The 15,264-nt window shown below is 45.5% G+C and overlaps 1 protein-coding gene across 8 annotated transcripts in view; it reads left to right on the plus strand.

Moving 5' to 3' along the window:
* The window catches only part of meis2a (Meis homeobox 2a), a 78,848-nt gene that overhangs the window by 33,257 nt on the left and 30,327 nt on the right, over positions 1–15,264 (plus strand). For 6 of the 8 annotated variants that reach the window (XM_029493246.1, XM_029493245.1, XM_029493239.1 and 3 more), the window contains one exon: positions 167–312. In XM_029493246.1, coding sequence (XP_029349106.1) covers positions 167–312 — 146 coding nt within the window. The remainder of the gene's footprint in view (positions 1–166; positions 313–15,264) is intronic. The other 2 variants (XM_029493240.1, XM_029493243.1) reach the window with 1 other exon arrangement.

A 15,264-nucleotide genomic window follows, 5' to 3' on the forward strand; every position in this document is an offset into this window, starting at 1 on the left:
TCCGTGGTATATGTCTGTTTATCCAGCTTTCATAAGCCTTAAACTCAGCTTGTACTTCTGTTTCAGCTTTGAGAATTTTTAGATCTGGATATTTTTTTTCCATGGTATTCTGTGTCAGTGATGTGGTCGGGGATGTTATTTAACCCTGGGTTTGGTTTCCGTCCAGGAGATGGCTTAGACAACAGCGTTGCATCGCCTGGCACAGGGGATGATGATGATCCAGACAAGGATAAGAAGAGGCAGAAAAAGCGTGGCATTTTCCCCAAGGTGGCCACGAACATCATGAGGGCGTGGCTGTTCCAGCATCTTACGGTAAGCACAGCTGTTTCTTCTTTGGAGATACGCATGTATATTAAAAAAATCACTGGTAGAAACACAAAGAAAGACTCAAAAAAGCATGACTAGGTTCACACACACACACACACACACACACAGCTGTCACATAGTTGTTACTGAGGGAGTGAGTGACGACAGCATTGTGATGCTCACCTGTCAGCCACCTGTCAGAGGGACACAGTGACCAGGTCAATCTAATCGGTTTGGACTGTTTACTCTGCTCAGCACAGTAAGTTGGAGTTGGCCCAACAGTCCCTGACATCTACTCCAATATGAGATGTGCTGTGTGCTTGGCTCACAGTTATTGTGGGGCAGATTAGGACAGATTAAGAATGGTAGTTACTGGAGAATGGCTGTGTGTATGAAATCTGAGGTTGTCGTGTGTAGATATGTAGACGCTCACCGAAACACAGCTGTAGGCCTGCAGCTTCAGTGCGGTGCAGGTTTGACATCACTAAATCTGGTTGACTTGTTCTAGTATAGACTGAATGCTTCTATATTGGTGAGAGGAAATCTTTAGTTTATTTATTTTTTTTTTTTTACTAAATAAATCAGTCAGAAAATAGCAGCTTAGATTAAATACTCAAACATACTAGGCTAAAGAAAAAAAAATTCTCTTAGCTCAGCTTGTATGAGCAAGTATGAGGCGACGGACCACATGTCCCCCCACCATCCCCTAATGTCAGGACATTATCAGTACATCAGGCTGTATTGATTTTGCCAGTCAGGTCGGATTTCAGGAGGAGGTGGCTACACCAGGACACATAAGCTGCGCTCTGAGCATGTGGGGACAATGTAGGGAGGGGGGGTGGTAAAAGTAGTGGTGACTTAGTTTAGACCTTCAGCCTTATAGATCCTCCACACAAGAAGGTCAGGTGCCCCTTTTGCACCCTGTTTCCCGCCCCACCCCACACCCAACTGACAGTGCCCACTCCCTGCCCAAAGCCCCTGTACCCTGATTATCTAACCAAAAGCCCAAGTAATGAGTGGCCAGCAAATACGACCTAATTGAAAGGGCTGTAAATCCATTACATATTGGTCAGGGATAATCAGGAGTGCTTTAATCACTTTTATCTATTCAGGAGCAGTGAAGCTGCAACAGCAAAGCCCCGAGCCTCACAGGCCTTAGCGGCTCCACCACGCCAGTCTGCATGCTTATTATTCTCATCATTATCAAAATGACTTCACAGCTGTTCACAGCTCCATCACTCCCTGACGAGAGACCTCTCGCCAAAACATACACATCAAGCTTCATTCAGAGACAGAGAGAGGGAGGAAGGCGAAAACGTAAAAAAATAAATAAATAAATAAATCATTATTTTTATTTATTTATTTATTGTTATTATTTTGTAGCAACTCTTTTTTCAGTATTAGCTGTTTTTCCTCCCTTGAGCTTTGAGTAGAGTACCTTGTTTGTGTACAAAGGGAAGAAACGACAAAAGCGAAACAATTTATGTAAGTGGAATTTACTGTATGCTCATAGTTTGGACTAGAAATTTCCTTACAATTTTGGCATCTCTCCTGCTGAAAGCCACACAGGACCAAAGCACTCCCCCTCTGCAAAAGCTGCAGAGAGAAAGACAGAGTGACGCATACAGAGTCGCCAACAATTTTCTTTAGAATTGTTTTAAAATTGAATTGAAAGAGTGGAAAAGAAAGGAGGAGGGGATGCCCAATGATGGGCACAGGCGCATTTTTCAGAGAGCTGGTTAATTCAGAGAGAGAGGAGCTTTCAAGGCTCTTTTCTCCAACCCTCTCCTTTATCACATCCACTGCTTGTAGACGTTCTCTCCAATCTTTATTTGTTTCTTTTGTGTATAGCCCTGGCCAGTCTTGTACAAATAATAATCCCTCCCTTTTAACCTGCCTTCATTTCTCTACAGAGGAAGAGGACTAATTGAATTATCCCCCTTCTCTTCTCACCATCCAATTCTCCCACCCATAAACTCTCTCTCTCACACAGACAGACACACACACACACACACACACACACACACACACACACACACGCCCATTAGCCATTCTCCTCTCTTTTAATTTGTTAAGCAAATGTATTTGCCATTGCTGGATGCGTTTGTGCAAGGGTGAATTCTTGGGGACTTTGGCCCCTGAATGGCCTATAGCGGCATTCTGCCATTCACGCATTCATTAACTGAGAGGTGAGGAGTGAAAGGAGCGGTCTTGTATTTTCTCAAACTGCGGGGCCAGCATGGAGCTCCTCTTCCATGAGCCGCAGGGGTCCCTCTACATATGTTCTCAACATCCAGCCTTTGTCACATCCTCTGAAAAGCTCAAAAGGATAGGACCCCCCTTCAGACACAGAAAAACAACACAGGCCAATAGTAACAACTGTTGGCTTTTGGATTCAGTATAACAAAATTGCCCTCTCCCCTCCCACCCTCCTTCGCCTTACTCTGACCTCACACTCTCTTGAGAGAAATCGTAGGATGGTTTTCTTCAAGACAGTCACGTATAGAAAGTAATTTCAGCTCAAATCTCCCATAAACCCTACAATGGCAACATTACACCTGAGGGCAAAATTTGGTTTTTGGTGCCATAAACATCTTACAAAATATGCAAAGGTTCCTTAGTTACACTGCAGAGAAGCTGTGATAACTCTGACCTCTTTTATGTTGAGGCCACATGCACAAGAGAGCATGTGATCTGGCAGCTTCTAATGCCCCATATGTAACTGGCAAACGGCTGGCCAGATCAGCTGGTGTTAGCTGGCAGAAGAGGTTCAAACTGTCTTACCACTCCCTCCTTCTATCCTCCCACCCTCTCCTTCTCTTTCTCTTATACCCCCCCCCCCCTACATGAGTTTCTGGATGTCTTCCAGCCACATTAGTGGAAGGGAAATCCCAGAGTGTTGGTATAAGCTTTTCAATACAACAGGGAGATTATGTTATCAGAAAGGTAAACTTCACTGTTAGGGGTAAAATGTTCTGGTGCACTTCAAAAGCATGGGCTACAGAATTCAGGAAAGGGAGCTGGAGTTGGATGGATAGGTAGAGGCAATATCAGCTGAGGAAATGGAGAGCTAGCAATGGGAGTTGTCTTATTGTTGCAAAAGGTGATGCCCTTCTGTTTGGCAAAAGCAAACTCTAAAATCTACAATTAGCCCCTTGGCGCCCCTGGCCTTCCTTCCCTCTCAACCCCTGGTAGCCCCCTGCTAGCCCTTACTCACCCCTGTAAAGACAAGGGTCGGCCTTGCAATGAAAACAGGAAGCACTCAGATACAAAGATACAACTCTAGGTTTTGGCCTTGTCTTTTTACTAGTGTAAACCCTCAAACACCTATGAAAATAAATAGGGGACCTGAGGAGCAAACCAGACCAGTTGAGAGTTTGCACACGTGTGTATGTGTGAGCCAAAAGAAAGGGAGGGAGGGATCGAATGAGAGAGGGAGAGTGGTCAGTGAGATGAGTAAGTAGGTAGCCCTCTCAAGCATCAAGCGTCTCAAGTTTTGTGCAGGGCCACCCTTCAGCCCGGGTGTTTGGGGAAATGCTGTTAAGCTGCTAAGCCAGGTGTATTGGTCCCCTGGGCTCCTTGAAAGGGAAGTGATATACCCCTTGGTTGTTTGGAAAGTCCTTGGACTGTGAGCAGTAGAACTACGTTCAGATGAGAAATGTTTATATGTAATGGCTGGCATTCAAGCATAGTTATTAGTACAAGTTTTTCTTTTATCATTCCAAGTAAAATGAAAATGATTGTGCTCTTCATTTTTTTTACATGCACAGCGGAGCTCAAAAGATGCCAGACAAACCCTGTAAATACAGGCGTTAACCAAAAAGAAAGCACATCACACTTTGTGAAGAGATGAGTGCATTGTGCTGCAAACATCATTAGATACACTAGTGACAGCCCCCCCCCACCCCTCTGCAACCACCTCCACTCCCAATCCAAGCCTAACATAGCATTTGTCTCCATGACAACAGGGTGTCATCAGCAGGTCGAGCCCTCCTATGGGAGCTGCTCTGTCGACCGCCCTTTATAGATGCGCATAAAAGAGCCAGCAAGGGTCATTCACAAGACATGGGCGCAGGCAAGGCCGAACCCTGACAACGGATGTTTGTCCCGTACGATAAACAAGTGTCCAAGTCCATCCCTCAAAAAGAGAGGGCATGTTGTTTGTGTAGACTAAACAGTCAGTCCTGTAGTATCCCCAGTTTTGTTTAAGCTCCTCAAGTCCTTCTAATCCGTGTGTGTTGTTCCAGTACAAGCAGCATTTAACTGGTGGAGACACACATCTGCAAACACTTTGAACCCAGCCCTTCCTTCTTTTACATTAAAGTGCTGAGAGCTGTTTATTCCATATTCCAGTATACAATGCACAATGTTTAAAAAACGTACCTAATCCAATCACTTTGCTTCTTGTGTAATTATATTCTTGATTAATTTGGATTCTTCATGCATTTGTGTTTGGATATAGTGGCATAAATAACATATTATAAACTTTTTTTTAAATTCAAATATGGCAAAAGTTACTTTAGCCCAAATCTGTTTGCTTTTCACCTCCTTAGGTTGTTGTGAGTTTCGATGAAGAGGTGGTGGAGACAAAGGAGAAGCTGGGAGGGGGTTTGGGGGCAAGAGCAAGGGTGAGGAGGGGGTAAAGAGGGGGCTCCTAAGGGTCACAGAGGTGGAAGCCTGGAGGAGGCCCACACACTAATCTGTCATGTGCTTGTTTGCCTCGGAGCCCAAAAGTCAGCTCTCCAGTCACCCGTAGCAACCCAGGCGACAGTTTGGTTCACTGCCACTGCCCAAATGTGTGACTATCAGTGGGAGACGCAGGAAAGAGAGTCATCACATTACTTTTGTGACACTGCCCATTGCTTTGTGTGTGTGTGTGTGTGTTTGCAAAACAGACATTAGTGACAATATGACTGCGTAGTTTGGTTATGTTAAGAGCTCGAGTCATTGAAAGTCACTGATAATGACTGTGGAGGAGATCTTTGTTTAGGTAGGAGGGGGTAGCAAGCTATTGTCTAGTCACTGTCTTCTTAGGTTGGCTGCTCAGCCACCCTGGTAAACAGACACAAGCCACCTCAGTCTGCCATCTGTTCCTCCACGGAGGGGCTACCACAGAGGGGCTACCACAACATGGATAGACCTCACAGGGAAAGACACCCAGACATTACTGTGATATGATACTCAAGAAATTTCTTGTTTTACACAAGAAGTGCACCTTCCTCGTCAGTACCCATGAACTAATTGCCCCTATATGTCAACAACGTGCTTCTTTATGGAAGGAGGGCATAGAACAGAGTGAAAGTTTAGAGGGGGGATCCAGTGACTTCCCATTTTCACAGGCTGTATAATTATATGACGGGCTGCATCAACCTTGCCATCTCATTGCAGAGCGGTGCTGTGGTAATTTCTCAGTGTTGTCACAGCTCCATGACTGACCTTGTTTACATTGTGCTTTGGCATAGTTGGTAGCTATTCCAGAGGTTTAGTGCTGCATTAGATTGTAATAAGGCCTAATTTATTTCATGCTCCGACATCAGACCTTTACACTTTGCCCCCTAATCCAGATCTGTCATACTTCCACTTCAAAGCCAACTTCTCAGCCAACATATAAATCAGAGCACATTAACCTTGCATACAGTATGCAGTGCACATGTGCAAACATAGGTATGCCTATATCACCCCACTGCTTCTCCTCCCTCTATCTCATGCTTCTTTCCTTTTCCCTCCCTCCCTGTTAATTTTCTTTCCTGCTGTTTGCATCTTAATGCAGGTTGTTTAATGAAGTAGCAGAAATTAGTGCTTTCAAGGGACTGTTTACAACGTGTTCCCACTGCATGGAGGTGATTAAGCTGCGTGAAACTCAACAGTGTTTGCCAAAGAAAAAGGAAGTGCAGCCCGCAACGTATCCTCAAGCAAGACGACAACAAAGAAAAAAATAAACAAAAGAGAGCGCTCCCTGAAATGTGAGGCAATGGGCATTGCTTAAAATGAGGTTTGGCTACGGTGTCGTCTTCATGGAAGACCTGAAGCTCAGCATGAGTTTCAGTGGCCCCTGCAGAGGTGACTGCACATACTCTGACCGCAACGGCAGAAGACAATCAGCACTAGGCAGTGGGATTTATAAACTCAAATCTCTGAACAGCAAGAGACTCTTCCAAAAACACACATGCACAAAGCTGCGGAGAATTCTTTAAGGCCTTACGCTCTGCTGAGAATCGGCCCCAGCTCGGCATGATTTCCCTGCCTTCTGCACAGCAGCACAATCACAGCTGTAGTCATAACACTGATCTGTTGGCTCAGACCTAGCTGAGCTAACTCTATGGGAAATAGGACTGAGTGACGTCATATGTAATAAGGGACCCAGCAAGGTAGTCTGTGATAGCATATATGCCCCTGGTGAAAAACCAGGGTTATTAAGATGGTGGTGCCTGATTCTGTGCTGTTTTCCCTTTTTACACTTTTGGGGTTATCTTACTCATAACAAAATGTATAAGAGGATTTTGGTTTCACATCTTAGAGCTAGTTTCCTTAAATTACCCCTTACCCTTCCAGGGGTACCGCCCTGCAGGCTAGCCTCATCCCCCCACAGTTGATTGCGGGGTTGTGGCAAGAGCTGCTAGAATGGTGGCTGCCGCATGCTGGGGACCATGGAGGCCAATGAGATTCTGCTGCAGGCCTCCAAGCTGCCCCAACATTGCTTTGATATTCATATCACACCAAGAGAAGAAAATGCAAACAGGGGAAAGGAGCAGCACAAGCGTGGAAATGGCAAACCAAGGGAAGGGAGGGAGGCGAGGAAAGAGAAAAGGTTGAGGGATGGAGGCACTGAGTGGAAATCAAAAACAGACCTTGTGTTTCACTGTTTGGTTTGTCATGGGACTCTGGCTACACCAAATCCCACTCCTGCCATTTTGTGTGATTTTTCTCCCCTCCCTTCCTACTCTTCTCAAATGCATGCTTTTGTTTTGCCCAGCGCGCGGTCCAGGGGCAGGCGGTGGGATTCCTGCACAGTGGGGTCCTTATAACTGGGAGACATGTCTCTTGTTCTCACCTCTCCTCCTCCCCCCACCTTTTCATTTTTTTCCCCCATTGATACCCTCTCTTTCCCTCTCTGAACATATGGACTGGTTTTTAAGAGAGAGCCCAGTCCACATCAAAGACTGAGGCTGAGCGGGTCAATTTGTTACTGCTTTCCCCCGACTCTTCCCCCTCCACAAGCCTCAGTGGGCCCTCCCTGTACCACAGCCATTTACCCAGAATGCTTCATTGCTCAAGCACTTCTGCCCAGCATATATATTGAGCTTTGCGTTGTTAGGGGCTGTTCTCCACATAGAGCAGACCTAGTTCACTTAAGACTTCTGAATTTCTCTGCGGGCACATCCCCCAACGATCAGGGTTATACATATGAGCATGTGTGATGATAGCAACCACTGTATCAAAAAATAGCTGTAACACACACTGATAAGAAAAAGCAGATTGATAGAAGAAGGGAAGGAAAGAAGAAATTAAATAAAAATAAATATATAAATCCAAATCTAAGCAGAGCAGGTCTTGGCTCCAGATGTGAATCTCTCTGAATATTGATCGTGGGGAAAGCCAGTCCCTTATATCCCTGGGGCTGCAGTGGCTGACACACAAAGCACTTCTCTAAAGCCCATAAACCAGCTTGTACAATTATTGATATAAAGAGGGCAACAACAGCAATGTATGCCTCCCAACCCAGAACCTCCTCCTTGGCTCTCATCCTCCTCCTACTACTCCTGCTCCTCCTTTTTCCTCTTTTTCATCCAGCATGAAGATGAAGAAATGAAAAGGGGGGGCAAATGTGTAATTAGCCACACATTTCTGAATCCTCCTTAATGTTCATTACTGAAACCAGGGGCAATTACTAGTTCAAAGGGGTTTAGGGCACCCGCAGCCCGCATAATCAGTCGCAAATTAAGCACCGCTCATTTGTCACAGCACGCATACTTGTCTGTGCACACAGTAACACACATGTATGTATACTGTCAGAGTTGCGTCATAGACAGGCTGACAGGCATCGATTTCCATACAGGCACAAATCTCAGCTACCCCAAGGCACCAGGTTAATTTACCCAATCCTCTTACACTCTGATGCTTTGTTTTTACTAGACAACAGCAAACACCTTCACCTCAGCTTGCTTGACATTATACTGTATCCTACTTGCGATCATCCTCTTATAGGTGTTCTGTTTGCACTGACAATCCTCACCACCACCTGTCCGGCCCTGCCTCCATTTTGCAGCATTTTCTTTTTTTAAACCTCTATCTTCCTATGTGTCTGTCTCTCCCCACCTGGCTGTGTCTCTGCAATATGTGACAGTGTGTGTTTCAAGTCTGCCCCCGGAGGTGTATCTCGATTACCTCTGGGGCTGGGTCACAATGGCTAATCCTGTCTTCAGGTGGCTGTTTAGCACACTGAGAGGAGAGCTTGCAGAACCGGAGGTGAGCTCCTGTTACAGGACTCCCTGACCAGGGGTCACCTCAGACAGACAGACACACACACACACACACACACACACACACGCATACATGCACAACCACTTGTGCACATGTCCTACCAGGTAGGCCATAATACTTGCACATACGTGCACACATATACATACAATCCGGTTTACACCCCCCAAAGTTTTGTCACACACGCACACACGCAGTCGCTCAAACATTTAGCCTGCTTATCTATCCCAGGTGGCTCAGCCTTCATCTCTCTCCTCCCTTTTTCTTCTTTATCTGCCTACTGTAGCCTCTTCTAGTCTTTCTCTGCCCTCTCTCATTCCCAGATCAGTCAGACTCTTGTTCACATTAGGATTCCCTGATATGATCTCCATGAAGACTTGCTCTAGTGGCCATGCGTTGCCTGTCCTGCACGGCACCCTCATTGTTTAAGTTGCTCTCACACAGGGACACAGTCAGGTCCCCAGTGAATTGAGTGGAGCCCTATCATGTGTGGCTCTGCCTCAGCGTAGTGGGAGAGAGAACTCATTTTTCACTTGGGGAACGACATCCATCTCAGCAGCCAAACGCTGGCTGTTTCATTAAGTAGCCCATCCAGGCAGACAGATGTGTTCACCACACAGCCATGTTTGCCTATGCAAGAGCGTGTATTAACCCGCAATCCTTTGGGGGAGATTAATAGGCTACCAGCCCCTTTCCATTGATTATCTTCATGCCATTTTCTCCTCCTTTCCTTGGCTAGATATTAAAAACTAATGAAGCCTATTGAAAACTGGAACCGCAAGGCTTTTCACGGATCATTTTAGGTTATTTGGACTCAAACAGAGAAGGATCTCTTTAAGGCACAGTTTGAGTCGAATTAAGAAAATAAATGTTGAGAGCAGTGTTAAAGGAACGAGAGAAAAAAGAGAAAGCGTGTAACTGTAAAAAAGATGTGTGTTTAAGAAAAGACAACTCTAACCTGACACATGGAGCAGAAACACGGCAGATGTTAGCAATTCCACAGCATAGCAAAGCATTCCTCGTGTTGGAACCATGTCCTAATTGCCATAATGGAGGTGGTAAGCGCTGACAGTAATGGAGTCTTGGGGATCCATCCCCAGCAACCTGAATTAGGGGCCACTTGGCAGATTCACTTCAAGATGGCCTGTGTTGTTGTTGTTTTTTTGTTTTTTTTTTGCCAGATGCCATTCTGCAAACTTTTTAAATCAGTTAAAAAGTTTTTTGTTTTTTGTTTTTTACTTTTTTACTTCTGTAGTGTGCCTGACTTTCTTACTCTTGCCAGAGATGTTAAAGTAGAGGCCTCTGCAGTATGAAGAGGCAGGCTTGGAGATGAGGGTGTGGGAGAAAGATGGGTCGAAGAGACCTGGGCAGCCAGTGAGCAAAGAGTTAAAAGCGTCCATGTGATGGGCTCACCTCTACACCAGGCTTGGTGAAAGGCGGTGGGGTGCTGTCAGGGAAAATGACTTCCTGAGACATTACCATCAATCACCAGACAGGTCAGGCCCCCCAATCCCGCCATCAGGATAGAAGAGAGGAGAGGGGGATGGGGATGGAAGATTACACTAGAGGGGACAAAAACCAAGAGGAAGACTGGGGCCTGTTGGAGAGTAGACTCTTAACAATCTCTTTCTCTCGCTGTGTGACTGTTTTATTTCTTTCACTTCCTCTGCCTACCTGTCTCTCCATGTCTTTCTTTCTATTTTCCTGTCCTCAATAAAACGGCTACCCAGGCATTCGGGAACGGCCCCTGCTGGTCAGACTCCTCTCCCCGGCTCAATTGCATCATTAATTATTCCAAAGGCAGTGGGCTAATAGCAAATATAAAAAAGAGAGGAAGAGAAATAGAGAGGGAGCAAAAGCTAGATGGGGAGAAGGGGGGACAGCTGTTCAAAACCCCCCAGTTGGTCTTGCTCTGAACCGCTCTCTCTCTCTCTCTCTCTTCGTCTCTTTCTGTAAATGAAGGATGAGAGAAGGGAGGGGCTTGTGTTACCTCAGTGAGTGGTTGTGTTACATTCCTGGGAAGGGAAGGGGTGGGGGGGTGTTCAACGAGTTGTTGAAAAGAACACAGATGCTTGTCAACAGTCTCCGAGCTGGGGAGCCATCATGCCTTGCTTTCGGCCCGGAGGTCAATGACCTTGTGTTGCACCCAAATAGAGAGAGGTAGAGGAAAACAGCGAAGGGCAGACAGAGAGAGAGAGAGAGAGACAGAACCACCAAAAGCTACAACAAATCCACCATATGGTACGTGTCACTGCATGTCTGTGGCAGAGGTCAGTCAAAAGCCTAAAATTCTCCAAATCTGTGTTTTTCTCTCTTCACCCATAAAACGTTGAACGTGAGCAGAGGCCGGGTGAGGGTGGATTAGCCTTCTCCAAAGCACCGATGGATAGAAAGAAGGGGGAGAGCTAGACGGAGATACAACAGCAAGAGCTGGCAGTCACGGCAAAATGGCCCATTAGATTTAAGGAGTAAAAGTTCATCAGCTTTATTAATGGGAAGGTATATAAATGAAGTATGAATTACCTGACTTTTATGGAGTGGCGAGAGTGAAACTGGAGTGTCTTATGATATAATGTTTTAGTGAGCTGTTCTGAGCGCTCTGATGAGCAGGCTGCAGAGAGCAGGAGGAGAAAAAAAAGTGGAGCGAGAGAGAGACTGAAGTGTGCTAGGGTCCCCTGAGTCCAGCGGCTGGAAGCTTGCCTGATTGTTGCTAACATGCGTAGCTGATCGGGTTAGCTTGGAGACAGGGACGTTTGTAGCTTCCAGGCTTATTCTTTGCGTGTCATTAAGTAGCATAGTAAAAATTGTCAGCACGCACAAAAAAAGGTCAGCCATATTTCTGATTTTGTCACTCTTCTACACATGCAAACAACAAACACAATTATGCAGCTGTGGTTAAACGTGCCTGCAGTTGCATTTGCCCAAGAATGTTTATAAACAGGCATGCATTGACACATACAGTACATGTGAGCACAGAGACACACACGCGTGCGTGCACACACACACACACACACACAAGCCAGTGTGCAGACAGACACACACACAAACACATGCTCCCCACCATCCTGTAATAAGTGGTAAGCTGAGCTAGCTGATGGTCATCCTCCCATGGGGCTGCTGGGTGGCTGCCAACTTCCTGCCTGCTTTGTCAGTGGATAAAGCCCCTAACAAACGAGAGGGCTGTAGCTAGGCAGGCCAGCCAGGTCAAAGGTCACCTCGGCCCCCGGGCAGGATTGAGCCTAAGAGCAGTACAAGGAGAGAGAGGGAGAGGATGGAAGAATGCACTTAAAGATCGGCTGCTATTAACCAGGTTTAAAAGCTATCTCTTCTCTTCTTTTTTTTTTCTGTTCTCGTCTGTTCTCTTCTCTGGCACTTCATAAAGGCATTTTAACTCTCACATCACATGTCACCTCTCCTTTCAGAAACATTAAGAAAGTGAAAGATCCTGAGGGCATTTGTCAGTCCACACAGTCCTATGCAGCCAGCCGCCCCTGGGTGTTGAGCAGTGACAGGAGGTATCTCCTTGACTCATACACCCTTAGATGAAAGGAGAGCTCAGAAGATGTGCATTTTTGAAAGGCAAAAAATGGTATTCGGTAAAAGAGAACAGACACAACAGGTAGGGATGGGGTGGTGACTGATCAGGGCTTGGCTGGCTTTGTTCCATGGAAGTGCTTGTGATCTCAGATGAATGCACCTATGGTTACCATGAGCTATGCTCCTCTGTCTCACTGACGGGGACATGATCTGAAGTGTCTGTCTGTCTGTCAGTGGCCTATGAGTGTCTCTCCTGTAGCACAGGGTAGAGAAAGAAGGGAGACGGTGCAGGGAGGAGAGCAAATCTTTTTTTTTTTTTTTCCACCCCAGCTGTCCATTCGGATGGAGAGAAAATTTGACATGGTTGACTTAAACACATTTAGCATCATTAGCAAACAGGAAGTGTCCCCTGCAGCTGTTTTTTGGTGGGGGAGGAGGAGTGGTCTTCCTGCCCACACTGTAATGGACAAATGTTAGCCACCATGTTTGCCTTTGATTTTTGACCTGAAAAAAAAAAAATTGACATTACAAATGTCCTATGATATCTTCCAAATTGGCTTGACATTCCATCGCAGGCCTCAGGGGCTTCGTGTTTGTCCTCTGTAAGTGGTTGTGCTCTTGTTGTCGAGTCCTGAGGCTTGCTATTACAACATACTGGCCTTTCTCTTGAGAATGTGTAGTCTTAAAGAGACAGAGGGAGAGACGAGAAAGTGAGAAAGAGAGTGCTAAAAGAGGTCTTGCTTGTGTATTTGAATACTTATGCTCATTAAGTTAATGCACAATGAAAGGGAGAACCGTCAAGTGGAAACTCTCAGAAGCTTCTATTTGAAGAGGGAACAAACCCCCTTTTTCTCTCCCTCAGTCTGTCCATCTCTCCACAAATTAATCTGTTACTTTTTCAATTGAAGATCAGCCCCACTTTACTTTGACTTAGGAAGTTAAACAAAGTGTAAAGAACACAATAGAGAAAAGGGATAAACCTAAAGGAGACTCTGTATGTTAATATTAAGTCCTTCTCACAACAGACTTTATCAACAGGCTCAAGGCTGTAAGTGCTTTACTGTCCTTTCATTGGGCCAACAAGTGGTTTGTAAGCATCAGGATTCAGTGGTGTCTAATAACATGGACTTATTTGATGCTGAAAATATAATATCATAGAATGTGAAGCCACATTTTATAGGCCAGTTTTTTTTTTTTTTTTTATTAATCCTTGAATTACAGAGAAAATTTCTAGTTTTTTCTTCTATTGAAAACAAAGGAACTGAAAAATATATTGAAAATTGTCTGTAAAATCCTCTGGTGGCGCCCATCTAAAACCTTGTGAGAGGGTTTCTTATGACAGGTGACTCAGTTAGTCGGTTGAGAAAATAATTGTTTTTTTTACAGTGTGTACATACATCATTAAACCACTGCTGGTGTTTATTCAGACGCTCACTTCATTGACTACACTTTAGCTATAGCTCCTGCTCTCAATAACATTAGGACTGGCAACAGTGATAACTGATATGAGGTTGTCCTATGCAGGCAAATCGGATGGTTCTTGTTACTTTGACAAGCCCACCAGGCCTCTAATGATCTGCTTATAGACCCCAAAAGTCCCTTACAAAGGCAAGGCACCGATTACCTCACACTAACAGCAGGCAACACCATTAAAAATAAAGTGAATTTGATTCATTTTTTCAGAGAACTATATGTAAAAAAATCTACCAAAGATTTGAAAAATTGAGACTGTAGGGGAGTGATTCTTTGGCTCAGCTGTAGTCATTGCTACAAAATGTTTTAAAGATTTCTTGAGAGCAAGTAGTGAGCGTGGCTGTGTGTTGACATCAGGAGAGCTGGAGAGCAGAGCAGAACAGAGCTGGGTGCCCCTGAGCAGGCAGTTACCACAACAAAGCCAAAAGACTGGTCTGAAAAACCAGGCCAAATTCCTGCCCTCCAGGACCCGGCTTAAAGCTTTAGCGGAAACTTTGAAAGAGGGGGACGCGCTGAGATGAGAAGAGAGGAGACGAGAAGAGGTGGAGTGGTGAGGATATGAGACGAGGCCAAATGGGTTAGCGTCTAGTGAGGAAGGGATAGCTGCTGGGGCCTGTGGAGTATGGCGGGAGAAGGATAGATCGACAGAAACGTGAGAGAGAGAGAGAGGTGGGGAGACTGAGAGGAGACCAGGCCCCCGCTGCAAGGATGGAGGGATCGTATTCCTCCTCTTGAAAGCAGTGAGGTTGCCGTGTGGTGGAAAAAGAAGCCATGAACTTGATCTGACGATTAAATAAGCTCATCTCTATGGCTGCGGGCTGCAAATAGGACCAGGTCTTCAACACACACCTGACACACATGCTCACACCTCTTATGATTATAACTGTTGGCAAACAAAAATAAATCTATGGGTTGAGCTCAGTCGATCCTCATTTGGGAATTCTTTCACAGTGGATAATGAACACTGTTTTCATAGTTTTACGCTCTTCTTTGAATACAAGTGATATCTGTTCATCATCATTTCATTAGGCACAATATCATTTGGAAATATTCCCCTAAAACATCTCTCGCTTTACCTTGGTTGATTGTCTGGAGGTGCATTGGGATTATGTGGGAGTGATTGCTATTTAGCCTCATGGAGCTTGGTACAATCAGATGCCTATATCTTGCGTATCCTCCAGGGCTCCCTCCTCACCCTCCATTCACTCCTCACTTTGCCTGACTCCCCCTCAGCCACTTTACTGTTACTGTAGCTTGGCAGGCGAGCAGCGCAGTTATGCCGTAGAGCTTCTCTACAACCTTGCACCATCTCCAATGAACATAAATTAATGGTGTAGAGCAAACAGGCTGCTGGCTGGGGTCCAGAAGCTGGCTTCAGGAGCCCAGCCAACGATTGTTGTGGGGGGGCCGTGGCAGCAACAGCAGTAGTAGTACTGATGCACTGCCAACTGACCAGCCAGCCAGCCAGCC

This window comes from Echeneis naucrates, chromosome 22 (assembly GCF_900963305.1).
Source record: "Echeneis naucrates chromosome 22, fEcheNa1.1, whole genome shotgun sequence".
Lineage (NCBI taxonomy): Eukaryota > Metazoa > Chordata > Actinopteri > Carangiformes > Echeneidae > Echeneis > Echeneis naucrates.